The sequence below is a fragment of the Chelonia mydas genome, chromosome 2 (genome assembly GCF_015237465.2).
Source record: "Chelonia mydas isolate rCheMyd1 chromosome 2, rCheMyd1.pri.v2, whole genome shotgun sequence".
In the NCBI taxonomy this organism is placed as follows: domain Eukaryota; kingdom Metazoa; phylum Chordata; order Testudines; family Cheloniidae; genus Chelonia; species Chelonia mydas.
Window position 1 is genome coordinate 199,086,290 of NC_057850.1, and position 25,024 is coordinate 199,111,313.

Here is a 25,024-nt window from a genome sequence, read left to right on the forward strand (position 1 = left end):
GTGTGCTGCATGGTCCTAACTTCTCCCTGTCCCTTTTTGGGGTGGCTGGCATTGCTGGTCAGAATCAACCTTTGGAAAGAGAGAGAAAGACTGCAATTGTGATGGACTCTGCACAGGAGAAGGAGGCGCCTTGACACTGAGATACAGCAACAGAGGACCATAAGCAAAGTCTTCTCAGACTTTCAGCTCTTGAAAGAGCTTTCTCCTGCTCATTTCTTACTGGAGTTATTGCCAGGCAAGCACAGGGATTCCCCTGAAGCTTGGTTTGCTGCTGCAGAGGCAGGCTCACCCTAATTTTAAATGATTCAGATATAAAAAAATTACTGACAAGGAAGAGTAGAGGCAGCTCATACAATTCTGCTGGGATAAGGAGCATATAGTAATTCAGGAGAAAATTCAGCCCTGTGCAGAAGGCTCATACAAAGCCTAGAAACACTTTGGGTCCATCTACACAGCAACCAGACTCTGCGGCTGGCTTGTGCCAGGAGACTTGGGCTCACTGGGTTTGGGCTGGAGGAGTGTTTCATTACTGTGTAGACGTCTGGGCTCAGGCCGGAGCCTGGGCTCTAGGACCGTGAAATGTGGGAGAGTCTCAGTGTCTATGGGCTGGCCATGGGTTTTTCTTTGCTGTGTAAACATACTTTTTGAGGCCTAGGGTAGGCCCTCTGCACAGGAGAAAAATTCAACCCTAAGACTTGATCCTGCAGGGTACTGGGTGTCCTCATGATCAGTGGGTGAAATTCACCTGTGCGTAGAGGCCCAGCATACAGCTGTTCAGCACTTGAATCCCACACAGGGCTTACGTGCAATGTTGGACTTATGCTGGGCCTCTGCACAGGAATGAATTTCTTCCTCTGATGCCAGTAAATGATGAGGGGCTCAGCATGTTGCAGATTTGCAGCCTTCAATATCTCCACCTCTGAGAAAGCTAAGAAACAAACACTCTGCTGACCAATTTAGCCTATTTTCAGGCAGGTTATCTTCTGACGCCCCCCCGCCCCGCCATCACCCCTCCCCCGTCCACTACCTTCCTCTCTCATACAAATGGATGCAGCAAAATTCGAGGCAGTGTTTGCATTTGAGTGCTTTATTATATTGGAATTGCAGTGATATTAACATTTGTACAAATGCACAAAATCTTGTCTCTTCTAGCGAGAAAGAGATGTAAAAATCTGAACTAGTTGAACAGTTTCAATGAACGCATTGTCCATTTGTAACAATAAATGTATTCAGGACGCAACAAAAAGCGTAACATAAAATTAAACATATTAAATGCCGCAGCACCTATTTACACTTATGTACCAAAAAAAAAAAAAAAAAAAATTTCTCTCCTTCCAGTGGGGAAGGTGGTTACTTTACAGAATAAAACAAACAGACAAACACAAACCCTTTAGTACAATACAAACAACCTCAAGCCCAAAACTTAAAGTGACAGCACCTTTTTGTCTTTTTTTTAATATATATCTATAGACTTCCATAGTTTAGGCTTACTCCAAGCAGTGCTAAAAGTTTCTTTAAAAATCAATGTTCCTGTATAGTAACTATATTTAAAAGAAGCAACTGATCAGTGTTTAAATTGAGCAATATATGGAGGGGAAGCCCATGAATATGGATTGGGAAATACCTGGGTCCCAATCCTGAAGTCCTTACTCAGGCAATCAACATCATTGAGTTTTGCCTGAGGAAGGGCTGCAGAAATGGTTTGCCTTTCAGAAGTAGCTTTTTGAGCCGTGGTAAAAGTTGTCCCTGCCAGGGATCTTTTAGCAGGCTCCAGGGGGAGAGGGATGGAAAATCCATTTCCCCTCAAAATTTCCCTTTACTATCAACACTGGTTTTCCCCTTCTCTTGCAATTGCTGGAAAGCTACAATTTTCAGTGTGTGAAGCAGACTCAGAGGATAATATTTTGTTTAGAGATGTGACAAAAGGCCAATGCTACATTATAAAATAATACAAAGGTTTTGAAATGGTTCCGCACCATGAAACTTAACATAAGCAATGTTTAGCTTGCCTTAAGACAGGACCTACAGATCCTGTATATCAGATATTACACATTGGTCTAAATATCACTGATCACAATTATTGATTCCTAGCCAAGGATAACCTTGGAAAGGGCTCAGACTTCCCATGTAGAGAATTAATCTTTTAGCCCACGCTGACATTTCAGCCTTACATTGTCTTTAAAGTTTGCTGAAAAGTAGTTTTGAAAGGTATGGAAGACTCAAAGAAAAGAAAACAAGCCCTGGGAAGCAATTTAGCTCCAAGCATAAAGCCAGTGATAAAAACCAGATAACCACAAGCACTAGGAAGGAGTCACACGTGAACACAAACTTTATCATCTTTGGTGACTACTTCAGATGAATGAGCTTTTTCACGGGAGATTTTATTCCTTTTGTTTGTCTTTAGGTTTTAGTCTTTTTTTTTTTTTAAAGGTGCTGTCCCCTATTAAGTTACGAGGCAACATTATATTTTATGGACTCAAAATTCAAAACACATTGTATGGCCATTGTAATCTTTGCAGCTCAATAGCTATCATGGGCTGGACAACAGTCAAAGGGCAGTATAATGCACAAAAGAGCCAGTCTCCTGCCATACAGTATACAGGACACTTTGGTTCTCATGATGAGATAAACTATAAGTAAATATACCTTTGATGCTGCCTCACGTACTTTGCATAATAAAACATTTATATGCCATCATGAAGAAGGTGTAAAGTCTAAGCCATGTTGCAGATTGGCTGCACTCAGCTTCTCTTAGCCGTCCTCCATTTGGGTGGGTGTGACAGACAAACGATAGATATGCCAACAGGGAAAGCATATAAATGTATGTGGTGCAAACATTTAAATGATTCAATAAGGGAGAGCGAGAGCTAAAGTGCAATTGTAAAATAATATAAATAACTGAACTGTAGAGCTGAGATATTAATTAGTTGTAACTGGTTTTGTTTTATAGGCACTGTTTAGTTTTTATTTATACAAATTAAAATAGTTTTTCTTCCCTCTCCAATAATTTTATCTGATATATAATGGAGCTTCAATGGTCTAAACTAAGCTTCTCAAGACTGCTTAGTAAAAGACAGAAGGGACAATGGTAAGGCAGTATAGTGCAACTCACTATGTAATATTAGAAAAGAAGCAAGAATGGCATTAGATCTCCATTGGTGATATATATAATCATCCTAGTAAAGACAGGCTTTCCAGTTTTATGTATTATTTCCCTTTAGCTTACCTGTGCTTTCTAAAATGAGAGAACACATTTTCAAAAAAAGAGGAAACAAGTGTAAGTTCATAACTTTTGTTGTTACAAAAAGCAGATGCTGCTTTAAAGAAAACAATTAATCCTAGGAATTTCTGTACAAAAGACCTCAGCAAACCTTTCCATCTTAGATGGACGACTTCCGCTCGAGACCCTAAAAGATTACGATACACATACATCTAGAGTAGTTTATTGCAAAACTAATATTGTAACTTTAAAAAAAACCAGATTCCATACAAGAATACTGTTCAAATGGAATGTGTTAAAATAACATTTATTAATAAATACTTTATAAAATTCTATGTGAATACTACATTAATAGATTCCTGTTTAAATTTTGCTTTGGTCCTCATGAATTTTCATAAATTCACTATATACTTTTTTTTAAAAAAATGTGTTGTTAGCTGCTAAAAAGCACACTCTATGCTAACTAAAAGGCTGTTTTAAACACTTAATATTGTTGCTTAAAAAAATACAAATCCCCCAAAAGACAGGTTTTTGACCACAGTTACAGCTGGTTTTGTTAGTTAACAGGACAAGATCAGTTAACATGCTAAAATCCACATATACTGAGGCAAGTAATCACCTGAAGTTGAACCATTGACTTTCCACTATTCAGAACATGAGCTGCATACATTTAGGTATACTGCATGAATTAACTCCAAACAGCAAGAAATTTTCTACATCCTCCTCCTCAGCATTGTCCTAGAAACACAACATGTCTCCCACAGGCGGTGTTATGAATATGGCTTGCATAAATTGACTCAGGGGGATGAAATGTTTGAATCACAACACAGCACTTTTGGGAAAGTATTGCATTCATCCATGGCTGGGGTTTCCAACATACTTTCTTTCAATGTCGCACAGTGAGCGATGCTGTACATAGAAATGTTTAACATGTGGATGCTTCTTTTGAATGAGAAACATGGCCAGGATAATCCATCTGTACTGTTAACTCCCATGAAATAAGGCTGGGGAGCCATTCTGATAGCTCACTGGCAGTGATTTGGATGATGGCTGCAATAGGTTGAAGAAAGGCAGGTGTAACACATATCAGTCTCCAGTAGTAGCCCAGGGAAAACTAGAATTTATCCTTGAATGAAACAGCACAGAAAGTGGATTTAGAATACCAGAACTGAAAAACAAGCTGCTTCTGCTAAACAGGAGATGTTCTCTGGAGAAAGACATAGGCCCTGTTCCTGCAGCCCTTACACATCAGAGTCTCCAGTGAGATGACTTGTAAGGACTACTTGCCTAAATAAAGGCCGCAGGGTCAGTCCTCCAAAAAGTAAGCATATTTTTAGCATGATGGACGTTAATCTGTTGAGCAGTGAAAGCTGAGTGGTATGGTTGGTCCTTTTAGTGATATACCTAATATCAATATGCTGCGTGTTGTTTTGGCCTGTGAATCTTGCACTTAGAGTTACAAGAAGCAATAGCAAATAGCTTTCATCCTTTACTTATTTCCACATCACTAATAACAATTATACCTATAGGCCAATAGTATAGAGAGGAGACAGTTAGTTATAATTACACATTTAGGCAAATGCATCGTTGACTTGCCTAGTTAGCATTAAAAAAAGACATAATCGAGCTATATATAATACACATCAGTCAAACTGTCAAGTTGCTGGATTTAACAAAACTCAGGCAAGATTTTTTTTCTTTTTTTACTGTAGAGGCTTTCAGTTTAACAGCTAAATATTTCAGCTGAGTCTGAACAAAAGTAAAACCAAATCTTAATTCTAGTGCAGTGTAGCTCATTTGTTTTTCTATTATCAACAGTTCTTTTATAATGTATTTAAGTGCTATCCATGCAAAAAAAAAAAGATTTAAACTAAATTAATACTATGATGGCATTTTTGCGGGGAGGTGAGGTGGGGCAGGGATTATGGTGCGGCATGAAATTTGGACCGATAATACCTCCTGTTTGTTATAACGGAGCTTCAACTGGAACTTTATGTTTAAAGCTGTATATTTGAACAAAAGTTTCCTTAGTAGCTATGAGGAAGCAAAACCATTCAGCTATTACAATTGGACTTTAAAAATGAATTACAGATTCAATATTTAAAATGAATTACAGATTCAATATTTAAAAGTATATGTTTGCTAAAATATAATAGAAAATCCTTTATATTTGTTTTTTTTTCTTAATTGTTTTGGTTCTTAGACTATATAATCAAGTCATGATTTATACTGTACACTCAAAATTCTTCTTCCAAAAATATTTGCATAAATGGAAAGAGAGTTGTTTAAGAATACGGATAAAAAGTTAACTGAGTTACCAAGATAAAAACTAAATCAGAAATGATGATTCAAGATTCTTAGCGATTGCTTTCCCTTTCAAAATGGGCTCTAATCACTACAGTGCTTCATGGTGCGGAGGGGGGAAGCGGGAGGGAGAGGCCTTCATTTGTTTGGTTGTTGTTTCTTTAAATAAAAACCACCCTTTAAAAAACTATTATTCCTCTAAAAACAATGAAACTACCTTTGAGGAAAACAACTCAGCTTGAGAATGAAGAGTGCTTAGCAGTAGAGTATTTGCCAGGAGTAATGTTAATTAGCATTTGTTTTTTTTAAAAAATGCAGTCACAAACATTTATCACAACAGAGTAAGAGCCTGGTCCTGCTCCCATTGAAGTCAATGGGATTTTTGCCACTGATTTCAGTGGGAGCAGAATCAGGTCTAAACATACTGAAAAATAATGTAACTAACTGGCTGTTATCTACTGTGCTTTTGATGCTTGATTTCCCATATGTGACTGGTACTATCTAAGGGTGAAAGCCACCTCTGTGCAGAGGGCCAGTACAAGGCCTACCAGGCCTAAGCATTCAAAATTGGGCTTAATTAGGATACAAGAAGTGCCTGGGCCTTTTGTTGACCTTCTGCATAGGGTGAATTTCATCCACAGCATATAGCAGAATTTACAGCATTCTTGTAGTATACAGCAGCTAAAAAGTGCTTTTAATGTCATACTGGGACTGATCCTCAGCTAGTTAAATTAGGATAATAGCATCACTTATGTGAACGGAGCTACACTGATCTATGCCAGCTAAGGATCTGTCCCACATATGTTTAAAAAATCAGCTGTGAAGAACTGGTCTTTTCCTGGTAGTTAACAATAACCTATTCCTCACTGGTCAAACTGATTTAATGGGCTATAAATGAAATATAAATCTTAGGCTATTAGCAGTTGATGATGGAACAATGTCACTGGTTTAGTGAATAGAACCTTTCTGAATTATTATATACTACATGGCTTTTCTACATTAACAATTGGCAGTGTAAAAAACAGTTGTAATAAACAGGTGTGATTTGCTATCCTTGTACTCTGCCATGGACATTTACAACAGAAGCTTGCAAGGCTCCTTCTCCCTAGCACCAGCACAGCTGGCTTTCAATCGTGCATCACCTGTGGCTAAACTACTTTCACTGTTTATTAAAACACTAAATCAGGAGCATTAAACTCCTGCATATTTCTTTTTTAAAAAGCAAAAGTTCAGTGCAGCCCAGCTGTGGGTGAAGGGCTATTGAAAGCAGTGACCATGCCAACAGTTTTTTTCCACAGGGAGGGGGAGGGGGATATAAGTTGGGTATAAAGTCTTTTCTTCTTCATTAGTATTCTCAGAAGAAAAAAGGAGAAGAGAGACTTGGAATGCGAAGACCGGAGGAAGCTTGAAGGAGACAGAGCCACAGAGTTTAGAGAGGGAAGATGCAAGGACAATTGAAGGACGAAAGAGAGAGCTTAACTAGAAGAGGGACAATAGGGAAATGAAAGAGGAAAGCAAGACAAGAGGGCATATTACCTGGGATTAGAATTTGTTCTGATATCCATGTATTATATAATTACTCTTTTCTCTGAAAGAGGCTCTGAATACAGAGTGGGGTTCTGATGATATTGTAAAGCTAACTCACTCTCTCATGTGCTATCACCAGACTCCCTGAATATCTATATAGCGTAATTATTCCTAGTTAGCTATGTATGACTTTGGCTAACAAGCTGCCGTTTAACAAAACTCCATGATTCTGAGGCCTCGGGCTAGACTGGTAAGAAGGAAACACAACTATGTACAGAAACATTTCAGTTTATAAACAAGTAACTGGTACCAAAAAATTGGAGAAAGCACCAAAGCATTTCCCAAGCTGATAGCATATTAATTGCATAACTCCCTTTTTGTAACTAAGTATAAAAGGCATATTTTAATAACTATAAAAATGAAAGCCAGAGTCTTCCAAGGACTGAGGAGTCTTCCAGGGCTGAGTTAGTGTTGAAAATGTCCTTAACACAAGGACATTTGATTATGCTACCACTCTCCCATAGCAGTTTCTGACCAATCCGTTTTAAAGAATTGGGTTCATGTCTGTTCTATGACTGGCAAGCTGACTGAGAGTGGAGCTTCCTACGACATCGCTGACGGAAGAGGAAGTTGTAATGGTATTATGCTGGATGACTTGCTGTTGTGAGCAAGCTGGGACGGGGCTTGCAGGAGGACTACTCTCAGGACCTGGGAAAAAAAGAACACACAAACTAAAATGATGTGTACATGTTGAACGCCTGTGATGTATTACAGTACTGTTAAATAGAAGATGGACCACCAAGGAGGCAGTCCTGCCAACTCCAGTAATTCAAAATCATGAGATTTTAACAATAGTAGATATGGAGGGGTTTTTGTTTGTTTGTTTGCCTTTGAGGTTTTTAGAGCCTTTAAGGTTCACATTTTCAAGCTTTTGAGGGCTAGAAACTTACTCCCTTTTAAAAATGAGAGTCATGTAATAACCTGACTCTCGGAGCTGGGACTTTTTCTTAAAGGCCAAATACCACAAGACTTGTGATTAAAATTACGAGAGTTCGTAACTGGGTGCTTAAATGCTTTATTTATTGCAGCAGAAGGGATTGAAATATGCATTAAAATGCAATGCAGCACAGAAACATTAATATAAGCAAGACTTAGTAGTAAAGAATGAAATCCCATTGTCCTTAGGACTAACGCTAATACGAGGTCTTATTCACTGTGGTGCAGCGAGGATGGAATCGGGCCCTATTTCCCATATTGATGATTCTCCTAATGTAAAGAAACTCCCAGAGGGCATAGAGCTGGCATAGCTGGCACATGTGCAACTCTTCCTGGAGACACCAGTGCGGGGGCGAGGGGGGTGTGTGTGCATGTATGTTGGGGATATGGCTGGAGCACACTGAACTCTGGCTGTTTTCTGCTTTAGGGGAGTATTGCCATCTGGCATATATTAGAACAGCTCTCAGGCTGCTCTAACCTATTCTGGAGCCAGGCAGAGAAGCAGGGAGTTATAGCAATCTCCCTATGCCATGCTGAGCAGAAACTCAGCAAAGCAAAACACCTGTTCCTACACGTGCAGTTTGTCCACTTGGATTGTTTCTCTCTCTAGTTAGCTACAGTATCTTCATTAACTTTTTCTTTTTTAATGACGGATGAATATTAAAGAAGAGATTGAAGAAGAAATTGCGTACCTCAGACATACCAAGTTCGGAGTATGGTATTATTTTCATTGGAGGAAAATGTTTGTAATTTATTCCTGCTTAGTTTTTCTTTCTGTGATTAGACTCTTTTGGGTTCCACCATTACACCATTTACCAAAGTACATGTTAAGGATCCACTCTGAGGTATTTTACTGGATCCACCAGCATTGTTGCCTGTCATACATTTGTCAGAATGGAGCACTGAGTTCACTGGGGCTCCTCTGCAGGGGAACGAGTGTCTATCTGTGTGCATCTCATTGCAGGCGCAGTGCCATTGCTTCAAGCACCATGACGTAGAGACTAGTTTTATTTTATCTTGAACCACACCATGCCATTTTTGGTTGGTGCTTGGTAAATACATAAGTTTATTTGGCAAATTTATAATCATTAAAACATACAGTCCTAATCCAGCAGAAGTCAGTCTCCTGGCAAATGCAGTAGTTTGCCTTCAAGCAATCCATTGCAGGATTAGAGTACGTAACAGTCTTCAGAGTGCTCCTTCACATTTATCTGCTCACCCCCCAGGTATTTCATTTAAAACCTTAATTCTGTGATGTTCAGAAAGAGTGGTTTAAATGAACGTACTGAATGGCTGGAGGAAGGGACTGGTACCTTTGATTGCTGTTCTTATGAATGATTGCAGACCACGGAAATACACCAGTTACTTACTTATATATCCTTGCGACTCTTTCTGCATGGCTGTTATTGGACAGTCTTTATGTGTTAACAATAACTGTTTCAGCTGTGCCACCTCATTTTTCAACATGGAAACCTCATTCTAGGGAAAAAGAAAAAGAGACGTTTACTTAAGACAGTGCCTGGTATGATGGGAAATAACACAAATGTTAAATAAAACAGCCTTAACAAAGACATTTTTAATTTAAAAAAAATCCTTGCTCCAGGTTTTTCTTTGATCTAAAATGTGACATTTTGCCTTTTAAAAAAAATAAGGTAATCTTATCTTGCTTGCAAATCTGGACTCTTCATTATTATGGGTAAGGCTTATAGAATCATACATAGAATCAGAGAGGGAAAAGATCCATTAGATAGTGTGGGTGGTGATTTGTAGAAATATTACTCGTCCCTGCGATTTCACGGTACACCATAGCTCCCTCATCCCTGATATGTTAGACCCACTTATCCAGAGCCCTCTCAACAACCACAGACATAGAAATACTGTAATATATAGTAAAAACATATTTCAGTGATTTCCCAGTAACTGTATTTTAATTTGTAGATTTATATAATGTAATTTATCATACTATATGGTCAAAATGCCTTTTCGTACAAAAAGGATTAGTTTGCCACAAAACAACTATTTAAAATTTACCAAGTAGTGAAACCTTGTTTTCTTAATTAACTGAGTGCAGGGATTGGTTCCTTCTTAAAATTAAAGGAGTCTGGGTTTATCTAAGAATTGCTCCCACCTGATCTGTTCTAATCCCAATTTTGACTGAGGTTGTGTCTGTAAATTTAACAACTCCTAGGACAGTCTGATTTCACATTAAAAAAACACATTTGTTTTTTAATGATTGTCCAATTTATCTCCAGAAACTTCCACTTACATCAATCCCCACCAGCTGGTGATTATAAAGCATTGGTAGAGCCAAGGAGATTTCTATGGATTTCTCTCTTTCACACATAGATGAAAAACACCACATAAGCAATAGAAACAGGGTGTATAGTTAGGAAGGAAAAGGGGATTCCTTTCTTTACACCTATCCCAAAAGGCCTAGGCATTTAATTTTTTAAAATATACAAAAACTAAGAACAGCCTCCCCCCCCCCATTCTTCTTTACTTTTCAAAACTAAACTGTTGGCAACACAAGACTGATCCTCGGCAACATTGTGGCTCCTTTCTGCTGCTCTGCTGGTACAAAATGTTCCTAATGCTGGGGTAGCCAGCTATGGGAAGCTCACCCTGGTATAGGGGATATTCCAGTGGTATATATGCAACATAACAGCCTTGCAAAGTTTCAAATCTAAGAACCTGAAAACAATTCTAAAAAACTTCACTGCATTCAGAACTAAGAAAATATTTTTGAAAAGGCACTGATATCTGACCATTTTGGGTTTATGGTGACAGATGCAATGATGTCTATACATAAATGCAAAGCGTATGGGGAATAAACAGCAAGAACTGGAAGTATTAGTACATAAACTGAATTATGACTTAATAGGTGTGTGGCACTCTAACTCAAAGCAGCACCCCAAAATACCCATATTGACCCCGTCATATAATTATGATATATTTCATACAAAGCATGCCATGTAAGATAGCATATGAAAGGTCATGATCTGCTGAAACCCATTTTTCTGTCAAAATATGTATATCATTAGTGTGTGTAAAGTTATACGATTTTGCTGTATTACACTGAAATATGTTGTAAGTTTTAGTGTCTCCTCTGCTAGTTCTCCAGTGACAATAAAGGAGGTAACTCACTCCCAGGAGGTGTTAAATGACCATTAATCAGCAGGAGATTTGTAATCAAGGGATTTACAATGCTGTAAGAGGGCTGTGCACGCATCACACAGTGGGGCATTATTCATCTCTGTGACTCAGCAAAGCCCACCAGGACATGTTGGGGCTAGTGTTTTCCAGGCAAATGGACTGAGTATACAAAATAGGTGACAGTGGCATCATGCTTTTGCCTTTCTCCTCCCCCACCTGTGCTGGAAGCAACAAGAATGCTGGGAAGACAAAGACTTGAACTGAGGAGACTGGTCCCAGGCTTAAAGGGGCAGCCTATGTATTAAGAACTATAACCTATCTGCAACATCCAGTGGGGTGAGGAAAACTGCTTGATTGAAATACTGCCTAGCTTAATAAGGTTTAAGATTTAGACTGTGCACTTCGCTTTTATTTTCTTTGGAACTATATCTGACCTTTTGTGCCTACCACTTATAATCACTTAAAAATCTATCTTTCTGTAGTTAATAAACCTGTTTTATATTTTACCTAAAACAGTGTTTTGCTTCAAGTGCTTGGGAATTCTCAGCTAAGTTAACAAAGGCTAGTGTGTGTACTCTCCACATCGAGGAAGGGTCAGACTGGATAATAAACTTATACTGGTCAGGCTTCTGACCAGGGCAAGATGGTACAGTTCTGGGTGCAAGGATGGGGGCTTGGGAGATTTGCTGGTGCCTATGTGTGATTTGTGAGTGGTTCAGGGAGCATTCATGCAATTTAGCTGGATGTGGGGCTCTGTGTGTTGTTGTACTGACTGATAACAGTGCATGGAGGGATTTGTTGCTTGTCACTAGCAAAGCATTGTGAGAGACAGACCAGACTGGAGGGTTCAGTGGGTACATCGGTACCCCAGTTCCAGTTGTACCCTAGGGATCCTGTCACACAGTGTCACTGAGACTTGGTGGGATAAGTCTCATGTCTGGAATACTGGTGGAGGGGTACAGCTTATTCAGGAACGAGAGGAAGGGTGGGGCGGGGTAGGGAAAGGAAGTGGTGCTGCATTGTACATCAAGAATACACTTGTTTTAAGATCCAGAAGGACATGAGAGGCAGACCAGTTGAAAGTCTCTGGATAAAGATTAAAAGGGGGGGAAAGGAGTGATGTCATGGTAGGGAGTCTACTACAGACCACCAAATCAGGAAGAAGTGGTTGAGATATTTCTAGAACAAATAACAGAAATAGCCCAAACAGAAGACCTGGTAGTAATGGGGGACTTTACCCACTCATCTGTTGGAAAAGTAATACGGCAAAACACAAAATGTCCCATAAATTCATGAACTGTATTGGAGACAACTTTTTGTTTCAGAAAGTAGAGGAAATAACCTGGGGCACAGCCATTTTAGACTTGATTCTGACCAACAGGGGGAATTGGTGGGGACTATAAAGGTGGAAGGCAATTTGGGTGAAAGTGATCATGAAATGATAGGTTTCATGATCCTAAAGAAAAGAGGGAATGAAAACATCACAATAAGGAAAATGGACTTCAAAAATTATACTTTATAACAAACTTCAAGGACTCATGGATAAGGTCACATGGAAAGAAAATCTAAGGGATAAAGGAGTTCAGGAGACCTGGCAGTTTCTCAAGGAGACAATATTAAAGGCACCACTGAAAACTAACCTGGTGCAAAGGAAAGATGGAAAGAAAGGCTAAGGCACAAAATGAGATTAAACTAGCTATAGACGTAAAGGGTAACAAGAAAACATTCTACAAATACATTAGAAGCAAGAGGAAGACCAAGGACAGGGTAGGCCCATTACTCAATGGGGGGGGGGCGGGGGGCGGAAACAATAACAGAAAATGTGGAAATGGCAGAAGTTCTAAATGACTTTTTTGTTTCAGTTTTCACCAAAAAGGTTAGTAATGATTTGATGTATAACTTAATGAATGCCAGTGAAAATGAGGTAGGATCAGAGGCTCAAATAGGGAAAGACCAAGTTAAAAATTACTTAGACACGTTAGATGTTTTCAAATCACCAGGGCCTGATGAAATACACATTAAAATACTCAAGGAGCTGACTGAGGTGATATCTGAGTGATTAGAAAAGTCCAGTAAGATAGGAGAGGGAAAATATCGTGCCAATCTATAAAAAAGGGGAATAACGATAACTCAGGGAATTACAGACCAGTCCCCTTAACTTCAGTACCTATGATCATAAGAGTGGCCATACTGGGTCAGACCAAAGATCCGTCTAGCCCAGTATCCCGTCTTCTAACAGTGGCCAATGCCAAGTGCCCCAGAGGGAATGAACAGAACAGGTAATCATCCCCTGATGCCCATTCCCAGCTTCTGGCAAACAGAGGCTAGGTACACCACCTCTGCCCATCCTGGCTAATTGCCATTGATGGACCTATCCTCCGTGAATTTATCTGTTGCTTTTTTGAACCCTGTTATAATCTTGGCCTTCACAACATCCTCTGGCAAAGAGTTCTATAGGTTGACTGTGCAGTGTGTGAAGAAACACTTCCTTTTGTTTGTTTTAAACCTGCTATCTATTAATTTCATGCGGTAACCCCCTAGTGATTGTGTTATGGGAAGCCGTAAATAACACTTCCTTATTAATTTTCTCCACACCGCTCATGAGTTTATACACCTCTATATATACCCCTTAGTTGTCTATTTTCCAAGCTGAAAGTCCCAATCTTAATAATATCTCCTCATACGGAAGCTGTTCCATACCCTAATAATTTTTGTTGCCCTTTTCTAAACTTTTTCCAATTTCAGTATATCTTTTTTAAGATGGGGCGACCACATCTGCACGCAGTATTCAAGATGTGGGCATACCATGGATTTATATAGAAGCAATATGATACCCGGAAAGGTAATGGAGCAAATAATTAAGCAATCAATTTGCAGACACCTAGAAGGTAATAAGGTGATAAGTAACAGTCAGCATGGATTTGTCAAGAACAAATCATATCTAACCAACCTAATAGTTTCTTTTGACAGGGTAATAAGCCTTGTGGATTGGGGGGAAGCAGTAGGTGTGGTATATCTTGACTTTAGTAAGGCTTTAGATACTGTCTCACATGACCTTCTCATTAACAAACTAGGAAAATACAATCTAGATGGAGCTACTAAAAATTGGGTGCATAACAGATTGGAAAAACATTTCCAGAGGGTAGTTATCACTGGTTCACAGTCAAGCTGGAAGGGCATATCAAGTGGGGTCCCGCAGGGATCAGTTCTCGGTCTGTTTCTGTTCAATGATTTAGATAATGGCATAGAGAGTACACTTATAAAGTTTGAGGATGATACCAAGCTGGGAGGGATTGCTAGTACTTTGGAGGATAGGATTAAAATTCAAAATGATCTGGAAAAACTAGAGAAATAGTCTGAAGTAAATAGGATGAAATTCAATAAGGACAAATGCAAAGAACTCCACTAAGGAAGGAACATCAGTTGCACACATGGGAAATGACGGCCTAGGAAGGAGTACTGCAGAAAGAGATCTGGGGGTCACAGTGGATCACAGGCTAAATATGAGTCAACTCGGGTCACATTTCAAGAAAGATGTGGAGTATTTGGAGAAAGTCGGAAGAAGAGCAAAAAACTGATTAAAGGTTTAGAAACATGACCTATGAGGGAAGACTGAAAAAATTGGGTTTATTTAGTCTGTGGAAAAGAAGACTGAGGGGGGACATGATAACAGTTGTCAAGTACATAGAATGTTATTACAAGGAGGAGGGAGAAAAATTGTTCTCTTTAACCTCTGAAGACAGGACAAGAAGCAATGGGCTTAAATTGCAGCAAGGGAGGTTTAGATTGGACATTACGAAAAACTTCCTGTCAGGGTGGTTAAGCACTGAAAAAATTGCCCAGGGAGGTTGTAGAAACTCCATCACTGGAGATTTTAAAGAGCAGGTTAGACAAACATCTATCAGGATGGTCTAGATAATACTTATTCCTTCCATGAGTGCAGGAGACTGGACCAGAAGACGTCTCCAGGTCCCTTCCAGTCTTACGATTCTATGATTCTGGTAATTCTTTTTTAACTTTCCCTTCACTGAATGCAACTTGGCTTGTAGATGTACTGATGCCAACCAGCATGTGCTGTGAGCTAGCTGTTCATCATCACCCCCCAGAACCCCTTTCTTCAGTACTTTAATCCCTTTAGAAAACCCGGTGCCACCAGTGGAGGCCAAAACATGGTCCACAGACCAAATATGGCTCTCTGAGTTCCACAATACAATACATGGCTGCTCTCATCTAGATTCTGGAATGTGCCATTGCTGCTAAGGATGGGATGAGTCCCAGTGTGAAAAGCTACAACTTTTTCAGAGCAGAGTCTACTCTGCTTAAGATAAGCCATGCCTCCATATTTAAAATGAGGGCCGTAGTAGGCATGGGCTTTTGACTCCTAGCAACCTGCAAGAGCAGCCGTTAATCAGACAAAATCAAGGTGCCTTTGGTGCAGAGGCTGCCTGCACTTTGACCACTTATCGCTTTCAGACTATATTTATATTCTGTTCCCTTCTTTTTCTTACCACCGGGCCATTCTATTTATAATCGTGTCCGCTGTCTTTGAATTAGGACTAGCTGCATACCCTTTTCTGAAGAAGCCTTTTATAGCTGAGTTACGGTCACTTAAAAAAAAAATAAAAAGAGTGACAAGAAAAATAAATAAATATATGACTCAGTCCAGTAAAGCCTCTGAATCCCAAGCTTTTCCTGGCTGGTTTTGCTGAAATTAAAATGTGTTTTTCATTTACAAGTGTATATCTTGATTGGTCAACTTTAAGTATGTCTGCGTTCTCATTATTAATCTAATGTGCAGCGGTAGCACGTATGACAACCAGGGGCTGGTGGTGTACCAAATGCCCTTGAATGTAAACAGTGCCTCTATGTCTTGGGAATATAGACAGTAGCTCACACCTGAAGCTGCATATTTGTCTGGGTGAGTTCTTCTGCTTTCTTTTCCAGTGACATCACCCAGACCTTCCTCTTCTGTCTGCAGCGTGTGGCAGCCGCTCGATTCCTTTCCAGAAATTTTCGCCGCCTCTCATCTGGGTCTTCATCCACCACCCTCCTCCGGCGACCCCCGGTGGGCTGAGGCGGCTGTATTGTCTGAGTGGGCTGCATCTGCTGTGCCGCTGGTGAAACCTAACGGGAAAACAACAAAAACAAATTCAACATTGATGGTGAGTGGATGGGCTCTAGTTGATGCTGCGAATTCCAAAAAGGAATAGAAAGTGATGTCAACTGACATTTAACAAAAATACGACCAGGGTGTATTTTGAGATGGCAGACTTTCTGGCAAGATATGAGAGTGGCACAAGTAGAAAGAGTCCATCAGATGCCACTTAAATTATTCTTTGACAAAAAGCCAACATGGCTAAGGGGAGATTTTTGGAATGGGCTCCTGAATAGCAGCCAGGGAAATTATTTTTCCCCCTTTGGTTATTAAAATGTTTTATTTAAGTTGTGACAAAGAAAGCACCAGATTGAAGAATGAAATGTCAGGCTTCTCACAGTGACTTTTAATTAATCAAAGCAAGAGACTGGAAACCTTGGGATTTTTTTCATCCCATTCAGAGTTTTAGGACATCTCTGTTTCACATGTTCCTTAATGTATGTTCAAGTATCGTACACATCTTTGGAGAGGCCAGCGGTAGTGCTATTAGAACCTTACGCTGGGATTATCTAAGGCATCTAAGGATCTTAGGTAACTGGCTCCTATTAAAAGTGAAGGGGAGTCAATTGCCTTACTCCTTTACTTACCTTTGAAAATCCCAGCCTTAATCATGCTACAGTGTCAATGTGGAATATAGGACTCAGTGGAAGCCTGAACTGTCAAATCAGAATTAATCCTGGTATGCTGGCTAATGGCCAAAACCTGCAACTTGTCTCTGGTGACTTTAGGGGTTGGGAGTGCTCAGCAAGTTGTAGGATTGAGCCCTACATTTCAACTCAGGTAATTACCATCTGTCTGCTGCCCAGGTGTCAATCAAAAGCATGCCATCCCCTTGCAAAATCACTTTTCTGTCTGAAAGTTTTAGTCTAAAGGTCACTGTCAGGGACAGAAGTCAGTGAGCATTATTATTCTATTTTCCAGTTTGTTTATGTTATGCATTGGCAGCATTTTGTGTACAGGCAATTTCACTTTGCCCCTGTGTAGCTGGTTAGTTTCTCCCTTGTTTATAAAAAGAAACATGAGCAGAAAAACCCCAATGGAAAAACTCATTTTAAGAAGGAATTTTTAAAAAAATGTGAGGACATACTATTTACGGGATGTTTATTACAAACTGATTTTTTTAAAATTAGTCAGTTCTCACACATGCTGGTAAAAAGCCATAAACCATGTCCACACTCCAGTCTCCAATGTCGCTACCACTGGTGGAGCTGCACCAGTGGAGAATTACAGCTTGCTAGTGTAGACGCAGTCACTGTAGTTACTAGCATTGTGGTGGTGGAGTAATGTTTGGGACTTCCCTTAGCATGTAGTGCCCGCGAAAGGAGGTTATTGTTGAGTAATGCCAGCTGCTCCCCATCCACTGGGGCTGAGCTTGCTACCTCTTTACCAACACGTCTGAAATGTAGAGGCCTCAAACATCGCTTTTAAGACAACATAACATCAAAGGCCTTTCACTTTCTCCATACACCACCTTTTGAGACTTCAAAGATTGGTTATTTATGTTTCTGGACACCAAAAGCTTTCCTTCGCCGGTTACTCTCTCTGTTTCCATCCGGCATAAAAAGCTTTTCTGTCTCTCAGTTCTGTCAGTCGGGTCTGCTGTGCCAACATATAGCTATAGAATTTTTTTTTATGAGGTGATATTACTCTGAATAAATAGTGAATAGTTTAATTTTCAGTAAGAAGTGATCAGTAGTTGGTTAGCAAGAGCCAGTTAACAGAACATCTTCCTTCCATCTCTGGCAAGTATTAATTAGAAAGGCTGCAGTTGCATCACTAATGATGTCACACTGGATAATTGATTCAACCTCCCAGTTATATCACGACCCTGAAGTCTATTAGGCCTTATCTTGATAATTGTCTAAGCATTATTCTCCAAGGAGGGCTCCCTCTCCACCCCATGTGTTGTATGCTCCATTAAGAAAGAGGATGTATAAGGATCATTAGGATTCATTCATTTTTAAGGGCTGCTTATCATGTATCCTAATCTACACAGCGGCGGAATGGCAAAAAGAACAAAACAAAATGTAAACGATCCTGCTGTGCCTAAGTTGTCATGGTGGCAAGTTTGATCGAAAGCAATTTCAATGTGAAAAATATAACTATACTCACATCATTTTTGTAAAACCCAAGGCAAAACAGTTCCCACAAAGCAAAACATCTATCACTCAGAAAGGGACACACTAAATGACTATTTCTACCTTGATCCTTGATCCAATACTTTCCTCTATTCTTTGCAGCTTAACACAGGATTAGTACTCGTTCATTCATTTTAGCAAAACATAATTCATTAGGTTCATGTGTGTCTTAAAATGCCTGTTGAAAAGCATGCAATTAATTCTGACATTACACAAGGGCATGGTGTAGAATAATGGAAGTTATGACAAGGGAGCATGCAGCACACAGCAATTCAGATCATGCCTTTCTTTGACAGGAGGCGTGGAACTGAAGTATCAGGCTCAAGAGAAAAAGGAAGTTAATAATTAGTAAAATGCACCATAAAATTAATGTGTCCACTGAAGCAATCTGACCCTCAAAGAGGCCGATACCGAGTGATTATGGATGGGTTTAGAAAGTAATAGCCTTGTATTTATTACTTGCAAAACCCTTCTTTTATCCCTGTTAATGCCTCCTTTCAGAACGCGTTATTGCTGTTGTATATCAGGGGGAGACTATTGTGTTGTCAAGGGAAGCAGCTGATCTATAGATCCTACTTAGCCTCCAGCCAGTGGTTCTCAACCTTTCGTGACAATTATGCCTGTTTACAAGATGAAGACGTCTCTGTATCAGCTGATGCCCACAGTCTCAAGTTCCACTGTGGGTGCTCCAACTTCATGTTCCTGTTTGAAATGAGCTCCACCAAGGCTTGAAGTGTTCACCATGGAATCAGATCCATCCAATGGGGTACTAGGCCCCACAACAGTTCATCATTAAAGTAAAGAGCAGGAAGCCCCAAATCCTGAGTCATGTAACAGAGGTGGGGTGCCAATACACTAGCTCATTAGGCTGAACGGTCTATTATCCTTAAATTTTGTACATTTATTTTTCACTGGTAGTCAATTCATCAATATACTGGTAGCTCAAATCAGGGCCCTATCCTGCTCCTGTTTAAAGTCAATGGGAGTTCTGCTATTTATTTATAGACTTTTCTATGGTGCTCAACTGAAGTATCTCAGCACCTCAGGGCAAATCCCCACAGGGATGGAACCTCCTTGCAAATGGAGTGCCATGCAGACCAATCTCTAGCTAGGTCCTTCAGGCAGCCTGGCTGGATGTTCAGTCCGTGTCTGTCTTTGGCAATCTTATCTGAAGCTTTTGGCACCTCACACACACTAACTAATGTGTCCTCACAACACCTCTGTGAGGCAGGTCAGTATTATTACCCTCATTTTAAGATAGGGAACTGAGGTGCAGAGAGATTAGGTGACTTGCCCAAGCTCAAAGACAGAGTGGGGAACCCAGATCTTCTGAATCCCAGTCTAGTGCTCTGAGCCCCAAGATTACCTGTACTCTGTCACTGACTTCAAGGACAGCCAGATCACACCTCTTTTGCTTTCTATGTTATAAGATTATATAGGGTCTTTTACTGCAGTTGTTAAAGAGCTCTGGAAAAAATAATTAATAGATGGAAAAACAACAGAATTCATAACATTTTACATTAGTAAATACTGTAGGGAAATACCACCAACTTGCAGCAAGAGCAGTAACAAAGTAAAACAAGATGTCAGTAAATAGTTAATGTAGTTGGACAGTGGGATGTCAAATCCTCTTATTTTTAATGTCTTGTAAGTTTTTCTAAGAGCTGCCTATGAGGTATCTGTAAGCAACTAAGTGCTTCACAGATTTAACTCCTCCTGGATAATAAGAAGTCCTCTTTGTTCTGTATCCATGACTCCACTCCCATTCTTCTTAACTCAGATGATAACTTTGCTCTCCAGGCCTGATATCCTATGGCTGACCAAGGGCCTTCTCTTTTTTCTCATATCTCCCTGGCTTGTCTGTCTTTCACCACATTAAAATATGGCCAGAAGTCCTCTTAACATCAGCTCTGCCTATGCTGAAATCCTTAGTTGTGAGTTCATTACTTCCTCTTTCAACTAATAGTTTTTCTTAATTCCTACTCTTTAAATGTCAGGGAGTTTAGAATGCTGTAGCAAGACAACCCTTTCACTCCAAGACCTTCATCTTCCATCACCTTCGCTGGCTTCCCATCATCTGAATCCAATTCAAAATTACCTTTCTGGGTTAAATCTTTCTCCAGCAACTGGCTTCATCCTCTCTCTCTCTCTGACATAATATTCACCTACTAATCCTCACCTGTTCTCCAGGCTAATCTTGGCCTTCCCTCTGTCTCCATTCTGTAATTCTCTACAGTTGTAATTACAGGTGTAATTCTCTTCCATCTGATCTATCTACAGTATCTGGAACTACTACTCTCTCACTATAAGACAATTAATAACTTCAAATCTTTAATTCTTGCCTTAAAATTAGAGGCAGTGACTGCAAACTTGGGGTCTGGATTTGGATCCGAACGTGACCAAAATGGAAAAGTATTCAGACTGTAGTTTTTGTTTGGTTCCCATGATTGAAATAAGAGCCAGCAGCAAAATTTGGATCCAGAACCAAAGTATAGGTGTACTCAGATCTGCAGATTTTGTTTGAAGCCATCTCTACTTACACCCTTATTTTTTGAGATAGCCTTATGACTGACATTCACTATAAAGTGTCTTGTGATACTTCATATGGAAGTTGCTATATTATATACAAATAAAATATATACAGGGTCAAACTCATCCTTCAAATATGCATGTGCAATGCCATTTACGTCATTGGGGCTTGTGGGACCATCTCTGAGGGCAGAGTGTATTGAACAGTTTAAAACATGGGCTGCCAAGTAGTCGGCCAAGCTCCTTAGACTATGTCTACACGGTGTTTTACAACCTGTGCAGTGAGTCTCAGAGCTTGGGTCTATGGATCGGGATGCTAAAACCAGCTGTATAGATGTTTGCACTCAGGCTCTGAAACCAGTCCCCTTCCCCAGGCTTCAGAACCTGAGCCTGAATGTCTACACAGCTGTTTTTAGTGCCATAGCGCCAGTCCAAGTCTGTGGACCCAGTCCCTGTTTTAAAATGCAGTGTGGATGTATCTTAGTGCGCCAAGCTACACAGTGTGCCAAACTCCATAACATATCAACAGCATAAATGTACACTTGGCACTTTGCAGAGATCATGGCTTGAACAAGCTTTGGGGTTTTTTGATAGAAAATTAGACATTTGAAATACATTCTTTTCTTTGTTTCTAAGTACGTTTTGATCTGGGATTTTTGAGATAGAGCTTGGTGTAAGGTTGTGACCTGGCAGCCAACAACAGAGTAAATCTATTAGTAGCCAGTTGACTTGCTTTTGAAAAGCCATGCGCATGTGATCTGTTTTTTTAAACTTGCATCAGAACAGAAGAAGATGACAGCTCATTAAGTGGTTCTACCTGTGCTTGTCCACCTGAGTGCAGTGGCGGGTGTGGAGAGGTCTGGTGATGTGCCGGGTGTGTGTGAAGGTGCGAGTGGGAGTGATGGTGTGGATGGTTCTGCTGGTGATGGGGTTGAGGATGAGGATGGTGTGCTGGATGCTGGTGCTGATGTGGGTATGGGTGATGAGGTGGCAGTGTCTGGTGCTGATGTGGATGTGAGTGCATATGATGATGTGGTGTCTGGTCCTGTCGGGAGCTCATCATTTCCATCATATGGCCCATGGTGTTCATATTTCCATTTGACATGGCTGCAGGATGATGAGTCAATGCTGCCTTCAACCTCTGAAACAGGAAAAAAAAGGGTGAGGGGGGGAGAGAATTTGAAATCAATAATACATTTATGAGAGGTTCATATTTCCAGATTTGTAGAAACTCTTGACACCTGAAAGTGTCCAGTTCTATAATTTTTTTTCTAGATTTTGCTTCTTGACTTAAGTATAGTGATTTTCATACAACCTTCAATGTCTGTTATGTTATAATCTAGTTTACCAGTCATTATCAGTCAAAACCTATAGAACACTAACTATCTAGATCATAATTTAACAGCTACAGATTTTCATATGATTGTGCTACTATGCTGTTAAGGAAAAAAGCATTCTTTTATTCTTAGTCGGCTCATTAAGTTTAAAGTCTCATGCAGTCGTGTTTTTTTTTAAAAAAAGAATACCTGCTAAAATGATGCATTGAACAAAGATCCACACTAATTTACCATCCAGTATTACAGACATTTTTTTTTGCCTCAAAGAAATAGAATCTTGACCCTTCTTTTAAATTTCAGAGCCCAAGAACACAAGTCACTTTACAATATTTTACCTCATAAGACCAAACCTTTTGTCCTCCCACCAAACTAAAAACTATTAGTTAAGTGTGGTCTTGCCATTAAAGTCCTTTGTGTCTGAGCTAGAAAGCTCAAATGCTAGCTGTGGGTCATTGTTGCATGCTAATTCCTGCATCGGTGCTGTCCTCATGTCTTTTAATGATGCTGGAGTTGATTTTTGCAGTTCTAACTCAGGCAAAGCTACAGTTAATGTCAATAGGATTCTTCTAATTCTCCCACTTTAGGGTATGCAGCATTAGCCAAAGCAAGTTTAATCTGAGTAAGTATTGCAGGATAAGGTTCTTTTGTTCACTGTAATGATAGCTAAAGGCGGAGAATTTCCCCCCTCAATTACTGGATGGTACCAACGTATTAGCCATGTTGTCACACCAACATAGTCTTCACATTGGATTACCTAAGACCAGCTTCCTATCTGAGCTCAGCAAAGTTAGTGCCAAAGTTAGTTGTTTACAAAATCAAAATGTAGCCCCCTCAAAACTCCGGTTAGCCAGCACTTTTATATATCATGAATACCTAACAAATGTGCCCACACTGTATTTGTCAAAACACTCTGAAGCTGAACTACAGTATGACTTGTTCTAAATGGCATAGTTTGCAAAGCCAAAAACGGGGCGAGGGAGACCTAATTTGCAAAGAAACATTTTCTTTTAGCTGCAAAAACTGTGGCTATTACTGTGGCATGACTTCAAGCAGAATACAATATTTTGTTTTCTTTCCATGGTCCCTTCTACCACATCCATTTATTTGTGATAGCAAATCAAGAGAGACAGTGAGAAGCCTGACATACAGCTGGTTTCAGTCAATAGGAGTAATTTCCATTTGGTCTGTGTATTTTACAAGCTCCTTGTTCACGTTTCCCTATGGGAGGGTGGACCAGCTGCCCTGGATCTGGATCCTGGTAAGAAACCAGCTATCTCCCCCATCCTGTCCTAGTGCAGCAACAGCGGGTTGTCCAGCCTCTGAGTTCCTTTAACTTCACACTTCACACACCCACACACCCCCCCCAGGGCAATTTATTTTTCATTAATGAGAGGCTGCTGCCAATTAGAACATTTGGGGAACTATAAACATTTTCCCTTGTCTTCAGCAAGATCAACTGTTTGTGTTGTAGAGCGCTGGAAAAATCCCCGGAATTTAGTAAACTCTTTGCATTGTGTATGTGTTGGGGTGGGAGGGGAGACTTCAGTTTTGTTGTTCGTTTGGGTCTGGTAATTCCAAACTGCTGTTTTACTGTAGCGTAGAATACAATGTGATGGCACCACAGTTACATATTTTCTAGTGCATTTCAAGGCAAAGGGACTCAAACAAAGATGCGATCAAGTACCCAATCATGCTCCCATTCTCATCAGCAGAAGCTATGCCACTGATTTTAAAGGGAGATCCTGGTGCTCAGCAATTCTGAAAACTGGACTAAGAAAGAAGACAAGTGAGTACTTGGAACTCTGCCATTTTTTCCTGAGAGTAGGTGGCATCCACATTCCTGAAGATCCCCACACTGTTTCCTTACCTTATATTACACCTCTAGATGCCTCACTTCAGAGTAACCAGTCACCTAGCCAAAAAGGACTGCAGGACATTTCTTTAATAGCCCCTCATGGCGGATCATTAGTTAACCAGAGGGACTGCTGTTGAGCATCACTGAGCAAACCCTGCCCCTGGCAGAAATGAGTAGCAGAGACTAAGATGAGAAATTGGAAATTAAATTAGGTTTCCTGCATGCATCTGCAATTTGTCTGACATCTTTACTTCTTTTTTGCCATTTTTTTCTCCTGTGTCTCAACATCAATAATTTGATGGTTGAAAAAACTGCCATTTTTTTTCCAACAGGAATTTTCCCCCCAACATCTCCTGTGGAAAACAACTGGTGTTTTTAGAAGAACCCAAAAGTGAAAAAACAGATTTTTTTTTTCTGATCCCTAGGTTTTTAAAAACTGAAAATAATTTGGCATTAGACATTTTCTGTTGAAAAAAAAAACACCAAACCTGAACCGGGGATGGAAAAAAACAATCAGTTAAAATATTTGTTTCCTTCTAAAAGATATTTTTGTTGAAAAGAAATGTAAGTAAATTATTTTGATCTAAACTTCAGTCACTGCATGAAATAAAACTGTATTGTCTTATTTATCTTTTGTTTTTTCTCTAGCTCCTATCACAGTAGTACTCCAGGTTAGGACAGCAAGGAAGCAATAAGGATATGAATATTGATGTTCTTCTAATTCTAATTCAGTTTGTCCTATTGCACTCATATAAATATATCAAGCAGTCTGTCCCTTTCCCCTGCTTGGTAGACATGCCTAAATCCCAT

General features: G+C 39.8%; 1 protein-coding gene across 10 annotated transcripts in view; it reads right to left on the reverse strand.

Moving 5' to 3' along the window:
* Positions 1–1,024: 1,024 nt before the first annotated feature.
* CREB5 (cAMP responsive element binding protein 5) overlaps positions 1,025–25,024 on the reverse strand; it is a 350,247-nt gene continuing 326,247 nt past the window's right edge. For 9 of the 10 annotated variants that reach the window (XM_007053642.4, XM_037890496.2, XM_043541009.1 and 6 more), the window contains 4 exons: positions 21,840–22,163; positions 16,097–16,324; positions 9,418–9,526; positions 5,054–7,759 (listed from right to left, as the gene is read on the reverse strand). In XM_007053642.4, coding sequence (XP_007053704.2) covers positions 7,596–7,759; positions 9,418–9,526; positions 16,097–16,324; positions 21,840–22,163 — 825 coding nt within the window. In that variant the 3' untranslated portion in view covers positions 5,054–7,595. Of the gene's footprint in view, positions 4,347–5,053; positions 7,760–9,417; positions 9,527–16,096; positions 16,325–21,839; positions 22,164–25,024 lie in introns of those variants that run through there. The other variant, XM_043541011.1, reaches the window with a different exon arrangement.